The sequence below is a fragment of the Tyto alba genome, unplaced genomic scaffold, assembly GCF_018691265.1.
Source record: "Tyto alba isolate M040663 unplaced genomic scaffold, T.alba_DEE_v4.0 Super-Scaffold_22, whole genome shotgun sequence".
Lineage (NCBI taxonomy): Eukaryota > Metazoa > Chordata > Aves > Strigiformes > Tytonidae > Tyto > Tyto alba.
This window is the reverse complement of record NW_024881296.1, coordinates 11,042,733-11,051,614: the sequence shown is the minus strand read 5'-3', so window position 1 is coordinate 11,051,614 and position 8,882 is coordinate 11,042,733. Positions and strand designations below refer to the sequence as shown.

General features: G+C 37.4%; 1 protein-coding gene across 1 annotated transcript in view; it reads right to left on the bottom strand.

Moving 5' to 3' along the window:
• Positions 1-489: 489 nt before the first annotated feature.
• The window catches only part of WDR64 (WD repeat domain 64), a 74,820-nt gene continuing 66,427 nt past the window's right edge, over positions 490-8,882 (bottom strand). Inside the window, exons 24-30 of the mRNA XM_042796183.1 lie at positions 8,207-8,268; positions 7,693-7,802; positions 6,718-6,903; positions 4,414-4,513; positions 1,699-1,779; positions 1,485-1,518; positions 490-727 (exon numbers count right to left, since the gene is read on the bottom strand). Coding sequence (XP_042652117.1) covers positions 639-727; positions 1,485-1,518; positions 1,699-1,779; positions 4,414-4,513; positions 6,718-6,903; positions 7,693-7,802; positions 8,207-8,268 — 662 coding nt within the window. The 3' untranslated portion in view covers positions 490-638. The remainder of the gene's footprint in view (positions 728-1,484; positions 1,519-1,698; positions 1,780-4,413; positions 4,514-6,717; positions 6,904-7,692; positions 7,803-8,206; positions 8,269-8,882) is intronic.

Here is an 8,882-nt window from a genome sequence, read left to right as displayed (position 1 = left end):
TAGCTCAGCTGAAAAATAGTGCAGAGTGAAAGATGGGATGTTCTATGATGCTGTGACCTAAATCCAGGTACCTTTAAATGGGGCTGTTTTTCATTATTTGAACCTAGTTCTCAATCTTCCTTTTGTCTTATCTCCACATAATTAACAAGGAAATCTAAATGCTTCAGGAATAAGACATTTGACTAGGATACTGTGGCATGTGTGTGCTACCTATGGAATATCCCATCAACTCTTTGCCTACCCAAGGACACCAAAGCTCCTGAAACGTGATAGGAAGGTTAGAGCAGTACTTCTGGAATAACATTTCTTGTTCCTCAGAGGAGTCTGTACAGCTAGCAAAAGAAGAATTTTTGCAGATTTATGGCTCTTAATCTTTAAGCAGTTAATCACAGTAAGGCGCTTTTCCTTGTCATCCATCAAAAAGTGGAGTGAGATGGGCTTTTCTGTTGTTATAATCATACACTGTATTTATTAGAATTTTTTCTCTGACTGAAGGACTGGAACCGAAGTAAAGATTTGTTTTCTATATATTCTACTTAATAATGAAATGGATTTAAATATAATAAAAAAAAAAGAACAAAGGAAAAAATTTAAATAAGGAAACTGCTAATCTACTTTTCTGAAGATAGATGCTGTGTTTATTTGCCTTGACCCTGTTCTCCACGGAAACCTGTCTTCATTGTCCATCCAGTGGGATTAGACATCTCAGCTTTCTTCCTCTGAAGATCTTTAAAAAACAAGTTGCAAAATTTCAGAAACTGGTTAATATATTCGGGTGAACAGACCACTTGGATAGCATTTTGTAACAGCATAGACAAAAATTATTTGTTGTACATGTAGCTCACAGAAAGTCTGATCTCATTTTATTGTAAATCCATTGCAGTGCCATTGGCTTCAGTGTAGTTGCTCCTAACTTGCCAAGGCACAAGACACACTGTATTTTATTTTCTTCTGGAAGAAAACAAAACATAGGTTTCCAAGGCACATTAATGGTGAGAAGAATAGCATATGTGTCAACTATTTGAGCATTGTGCTCCTGAGTTTTCTGTTTTCTGAGATATTCTATAATGCTGCATGCACAAGCATTAAGTCATATAAATTTGAATGCAGAGTATCCTATTCATCCCACCTAAATGGCCATCTAGATGTTAGGTGTCTCATCCAAGCTAGTTCTTTAGGTATCCTCTATAGAAACAGATCAGCACCTCTGCTAGGGGTGATCCTTTCCATCCTATGATAGGTGGGATAGACAAAGCTGTGGACATTCTGGTCGTTCTCCATAGAATGAACAACCTAGGAAGCCTTGCTAGACAGTTTGCAATAAATCAAATCAATATTATCCATAGAACAGTATTAACTTACAATAGCCAAAGCTTTGTGCAGACAAGAATCAATAGTTTTTGGGCTGGCTAAAGGAGTCAAGTCTGAGCAAAAAATTAATGACAGGAGGTTGAACAGGAGAAGTAAATGTCTGTAATACTCACTTTGCATCATGGTCTCTTCAACTGGCTTCCCAAGCTTCCATCAAATGGAGAATGGAGTTTGGTAGGTAGTAATGCAAACCACATCAGAAAATTAAATTAAAAAGCAGACAGTTAACAACAGAAGGTCAGAATATGTGACTGTAATAATTTACTGGTGCTAATGGCTTCCGCTGTATGAATTCCACTGCAAAAGGTAGAAAACTCTCATGCTTACCTCATATATAGGAAGACGCCCAAATACTGCACCATGCTTTCTGCTTCCAGACTCATAATATTCCAAAGGTTGTCTGTGGATCTGACCAAGGGAAGCCAAAGTCAGTGCATTATCAGCTGAAGACAAATGGTAATGAAGACATTACTTCTGCTATTGAATTGCATGGTAACACTCATGTTCTCTGAAGAAATGTGTACCATTCCTATGTGGAGAGATTATGGTTTATGTACAGGTTTTCTTTGTACCATATAACGGCTGCCTTGACCTTTTTTTTAAATTGGGAAGGGGTTGTTCGTTTGCTATAGAAAATGTATAACCAGCAAATTTCTAGCTTCCCAAAGAACACAAAATCAAGATGGTTAACAGCAAAATGCTTTTTATTACCTAAGTTAAAGCTAGTTTTAAACACTTACTTAGTCTTCTCACCTATTAACACCTTGGATAAGCTAAATAAAGGAATCATTTTTAGGGTACTTGTCAGGTTTGGTGGATGCATTCTATCAGAGGACAGTGGAAGTCTACTCAAGGGGTGGTGGAGTAAGAACTCCCTCTCAGACAATAGCTTCATCCCAGCGCTGTCAGTCTGGCTATCCTTCTGTTGGGCTTTGTAAATCACAGTCACTTCATAGCCACTTGGGAAAGATGCAGATGAACAGCACATTTCTGCTGTTAACTGTTGAAAGCTTCAAATTTGTGAAACTACCTCAGGTACCTTGACAGTTCATCCAAACTCATATGACTTACCTAGGTATTCACGGACAGGGCAGGAATTGAAACTGTCTTTACATGATATAGCTGTGATCTTGCCCTAGGAAGCCAATTTATGTTTCTCCAAAAGGGAAAAAAAAAAAAAAAAAACAAACCAAAAAACCCCAAAACCAAAAAATGCAACTGCAGCTTGAAATACTGTGAAGAACTCTTGTTTCCATTAAATTTGAAAACATGAGTTTAATTTGAAATGGTACATTATACAGAGATGCACGACTTTTTTGTTTTTGGTCATACTAATACATTACTGAGTGTGTTACAGTAGTAACAGTTTAAGAGATACCAGAACTTCAACAATGTAAAACTTTCCTAAAGGAATCTCTTCCAGTGTCTGTCTGTCAATTCTCAGCATTACTGCTGTGCATTAATTACTAGGCATTACCCAATTCAGAAAGACAGGACAACTAAATTACAGTGCGCTAATCATATATTCTAGGTATTTGCACAGGCACTGAACAGCACAGCTCTGGTCTGAATTGAAAACTGAAGTCCATTGGATTGTTCTACTCTAAGGCAGGTGATAAGAAAAAAAACCCCTTTTTCTCATCAAAAGCTCCGTCAGAAGTGGATTCCATTGCTAACATGCATGAAGTATCTTCTGCTGAGACCTACAGTGAGTCCTCTTTTCAAATGACTAGGTAAAACCAAAAGCAAAGCCCACCTCTACTGACTTGTCCCACAATATACTCAATCCCTGTCTTTGCTACAGTAAATGTCATGTTCTATACCTAGCATCAACATACTTTTCTCTAACACTGTTCTCTCTTATTTCAGTGCTGTATCTACAGCTGTTGAACAGCAGGGGACCAGCCATCAACTGCCATTACTTTGTAGTGCATGCTCCTATGGCACAAAAGCAGCTACATCAGTTCCCCTGCAATTTAAACACAGGCTGCTCTGGAGACTCTGCAGCACCCATGAATGGTATAACTGTGACTTAGGGGAGCTCACCAACTTGTTGCTGCCTCGGGGTGGAATGATGGAATGCCTCAAAACTGCATTCTTGACTACCTTTGCTTAGCAGCAAGTAGTCCACTAGCTTCAAATAGTCAAGCACCCTGATGAGGCGAGAGCTGATCTTGTATCCTTGGTGTCCCAGTCAGGAAGGACAAGTGAGAAAGGAAGAACTGGCCGGCAAGACAAGGCAATAAACAGTGGAGAGGTGTGTTCCACTCAACTTGTCATCCTTTCGCCCAGGCTACACAGAGAATAGTAGCTGGTCACATGGAGTAATGTCTTTTACCGACTATTGTTTGGACCGTAGCTGGCTGCATTAGGATATCAGGCTGTGGTACATAGGAGGCACACAGTACCACAAATTTTAGGAAAGGATGTTGAGACAGTAGCTGTTGACCACTAACCTTTAGGGAAGAATGGTCAGAAAGGTGTTAATAATATCTTTTTCCTTTTCTACTACAACTGCAAGAGTTTTGTCTGTTCCCATGACTTTTAAGGGCTAAGCCAGGTAAAGATGGAGGACCTCCACCATTATTCAATTAAGAGTTGAAAAAGTATTCATAATGATATCTAAACTAACCCTAAACTCTCCTGGTTTCTGATTTAATGGGAACTCTGAAAGAACTATTGTGTATAACCAGAGATTCACTGTTGTTCTAGTATTTTCACACTTCCTTCGAGTAAACTTAAGATATTTAGGATTTCTGTTGGAGCATGTGAAAAATGTAGGGTTTTTTTCAATGCTGTTCAACCAAACAAGTGAATCAGTGTGTGCTAGCTTCTGAATTGAAATTTGGAAGTGTGATACAATGAGAATGAAAACCAGAGAGGTTTCTTCAATCCTTCTGTTTATGCATTTTAGTTTTAGCTTGTCTATTGAATTAGAATAATATGTAGGGTTATTTATGGCTAATTGCTAAATGAGAAATACAATTGCATTTTCTGTATGTTGCACAGAACAGAAACAGATTTGTCATATACATCAGCTACCTTTGGAGAAACCAGAGCTTTGAAAAACTTCAGGTCCTGAATTACGTCCACATGTTTAGGATTTTTTAAAACTGAAGGTGATCTTGTCAGTGACTTCCACCTGTACACAGAAGACCCAAAAAAATCTGATGTGCCTATCAAAATGACAATTTTGAATGCAACATTCTTATCTGGCTTCAAAATAAAATTATTTTGAAGTAAAAATTATTCCATATATCTTTAAAATATAATATATATTAGGACCTTTGTAGGTGTCATGAAGTGCTTCGCTAACACTTTGTCAATCCAGATACTGGCTTGTCATCTTTAGAAGGCTGGAAATATTAATATAAAAAACACCAGTTACCACAGCTGGGTGCTAACTTGCTGTCTGATAATGGCTTTTCAGCATTTCTGTCAGTTTTGACTACAATTCCCGTAAGTAAGCCACTTTCATGTCAAAAATGGTTTCCTCTGCTTATATATCTGGTTTCCAAAGTCAATCACAAGAAGAAATGATCTACAGTGTCTGTTAGTGTAGATGAACACAGTTTCATTTATAATCAGAAAAATTAAGTCAGACCACACAAGCTAAGGAATTATAAACTACAGAGAGAAGCTGAGACTATTCTTCTATATGGGTCTATCTACCTGCTGACATTTTTCAATAGATCAGCTGAGCCACTTGTTTAAACTGTAAGCACCTATGCTATACAGCTGAGCTGGTATCTTCTCAGGTATATGCACCTTTGGGGAATATCTGTTAATAGCATTTATAACTTGATTTATTGATTGAAATTCTAAAATATTGTCTTAGTGACTTACATGACAACTATCCAATAAGCAAATTGTAGTAGCATCACGAAGATAACTGGCTTGACCCAAGAGAAGCTTCTGTATCCTGTGAGCACCCATAAGTAACACAGCCTTTTGGATGACAGCTAGCTATCCACTGCACTATTTGGTACAACTATTCCAGAGAAATCAAGTTACTCTTGATGTGACAGCACAGAGAGTATATAGAACAATAAGGTGGAAACTTTCTACAGCGCAGCACGTGGCCATCTTTTTTATTCAGTTCTCTGCACAGTTAAGCAGGCTTCTCATTTGCTTCCAGTCTAATTATGTGTATTGAATGTATGATAGACATTCTCCTTTACCAAAATATTTGAAGAGTCCTCAAAAAGTAGTCACAGTTTGACACAGGCATGTCATTTATGGAAAGTTTCTTTAAGGTTATCTGGCATAATTATAGCATCTTTGATTCCAGAGGTTTCAAACTAGCTGTGACTATTCAAAAGGACTATAGGGGTTAGTCCTTCAAACACAGCCAAGTACTCCTCTATATTGATGAGTTACTGTTCTGACTTCAGTGAGACTACTCAGATTAATGAGAACTCTGTGGAATAACAAGTATTAGCAGGATGCCAGTGGGGGAACAGTAAAGCACCTTATAGATTTCCCATTGTCCCAAAGTGCTTTGGTTAAAAGGCAGCCTAACAATGCATATGATATATAAAATCTTACCACTAAAGCATGCATGACTTTTTAAGCCCTGAAGTAATCTTCCCAGATTTGGACTGCTTTGTTACTAAAGGCACTGTGCATGCTGCCTCTGAAGATTCCTGCTTCAGTATTTATGTTCATTTTGTCAATACACTAATTAATGAACCAGAGAGCTCCAGGACTAGAAATATGACCTAAGCTAGGGGGCCAAGGCTCTCTGGCTTGGCTTGTAACTAACTCACATCCCTTGAGAACTCTGCCTAGGAGAGAGGTCCAACGCTACTATTCAACACACAACATTTATGCCAGCGTCAGAACGTTGTGATCAGAGGTATGTAAATGTATAAATAACATCCCAGCAAATTTAAGATCATTTTTTAAACTGAAATATTAAATTTGGTTTATTCTTACAGAAGGATTTGGGTTTGGGTTGAAACTATTCACATTAAGCTTTTTCAATATATTTTTTGGGATCCCAGGAGTACGTAAGACTTGTGGTACTGGAAAGGAAACAGGCTGCTAAGCTGAACAGTGTACATTATGTACAGACTCTAATTAGGCTAAAATCTGGGACAATTATCTAGTCATCACTATTACTGAATTCAAATCCTGAACATCACCTAATCCTGACTGTCACCTAGTCATAACAATTAAGAGATCTATCCATGCTGTGTAAAAACATTTTTAAAAATGAGTGTTTCCTACAAGTTATTTAGAAAAATAATATTTTTTCTGACCTTCATGTGAAAGGTGCTTTTTAAGTATATTTTCAGAACTGTTCCCTCAATCATACATGTATGTAAATATATGAGATCTTACTTGTCCCTGTCCAGCATGAGAGGGTATTCAAACTTCTTATTTTCCGTATGCTTGCTTTCCTCTTTGATTATAATAGGAAAGGTATCAATATCCCAAGGCAAAATCAACCGACTGGTGTCTGATAATTCAAACTTCCTGAGTTGTCCGAAGTAACCAAGATAGTGTCCATTCGTGGCATGCCAGAGCCTACAGACATAGTAGAAGCAGTGGCAAAGAAAAACAGATACTTTCAGAAGTGGAACAAAAGTGAGAATATAGCTGTCTACATTATCAAGTTCTGCGGCACTGTTCTAGAGTTCAGTATGCTAGTCATACGAAACAAAAAAAAATCAATGAGATCAAAGTTCACTGTTTATAATGCAAATAAGTATAAAAAAATCACAGAAAGATGTTGTAAAAATCAGAAAACAAACAAACAGTTCATCTTTATAATTACAAAACTGAGGACTAAAGGCACCAATATCCTGAATTGCTCCTACAGTAAGGTGCTGCCACCAGAGCAGGATCTACACTGAATTTGCTCATTCTCTTCCAAAAAACAAAAGAAACCCCTTCAAATGTACTTGTGAGCCAAGAAGGAATTACAGTTGTCTATAAAGCATTTTTAGACAGCAATGGTTTCATTGCACAAGCATTGGTTAGATGCAATGCTTAGGACCCATGTCAATTTAACAAGTATTGAAAGCTAAAATAGAATTAGAACAGGAAGCAATTTCTAAAAGGATGGAGCTGTTACCTATGCATTCAAGGTCATCTTGCTGAAAGAAAATGACAGTCTGCAAAAAGTCTAACTTCCTGAAAAAACTGGAAGCGTTACATTAAAAAATTAGTTCTTTCAGATGCGAACAGAAAATTCACCCAATGTTGTATTTAAGTACTTTATCGAGCCTATATACAAGTCCAGCAAGAAGAACAACTCTGGAGACAGTTCAACTGATTTGCCAGAGCAGTGAGCAGTATTAGTCATTTTTGTACCTGACTGAACCATCAATAGATGCCGTCACTACCACATTTTTCTCCTCTTCATGAAATAAGTCAACCACTTCAGTAGAGTGTGCTCTCCAGCAAAGCTCCTCCTTTATTTGCTGAGGGAAAAATCAACATAACCACATTTCAGGCAGTTCTGTATGCCACCATGGTTGCTAGTTTAGTGGATTTATCAGCATGGCTTTCTCTAAATTAAAAGAAGTGAAAAAGTAATCCCTCCATGAAATAGCTTGCGAAGGGCATATGGTAGAAACACCACTCAGGGGACATGGATAAATTCTTTCTTAACATAGCCTCTTCCAACACAGTGGAATAATGCTAACAGCATTTTACTTGTGTTTTTCTTGTTTTTCACAGCATCAAATTATTATCTCAAGCAAAAGACATGACCTTTATGTGCAGGAAATATTTTTAGTCCCTGTAGAGCTCTGAATCCATTTTTCTTTTTGTCTTATCTTGGTATACTGCTCAAGTTAAGGAAATCTGTCAGATTTTTCCTTACATTTTTACTATTTTGTGGATCTTCTAAGAATAAGGCAATGCTCCAGCGCATAATATGTCCCCCTGTTTAGGAAAGGAAAAAGCAAAACATCAATAAATTTCATTAGTGCTACACATTCACTCTTTGCTGCCATATGCTCTCGGTAAACACTGGGCAGAATGAAGCAGAGATTACAGGTCAGTGAAAGTTATTTTAAGATGAATGTGACTATCTCATTGTCAACCACAGAGCAGAAAATAATGGAGTATACATTAATATGCAAAGAAATATATATACTCTTTGTGAACATGTGTCATTAACTGGATAGGTTTCAAATGGAAAGAATGTAAAGTTTTTTCTTTAAATGATGAGTAAAAAATGAGTCATCTTGTCAAGACAATTATCTACTGACAAACTAGGTATGAGAGCTTCCTGCGGATTAAACTGTTTTTCAGTCCTGGTAAAATGGACAGTTTGATTAATTACATACATAATGAAAGCTTAACGTTTTATAACCTTTTACTGCACTCACATGAAGCTAGAATCAAAGAACCATTTTCCTTATGACCCACAAGTGCTCAGTTTCCAGCCTAGGTTCCTTCTTTCCTGATGAAGTTGCCTCTTATCTCTCATTTCTACTACTAGACAGAGGAATCTTCTGTGCGATTCCAACTTTCATACTGGTCACATCTGATTT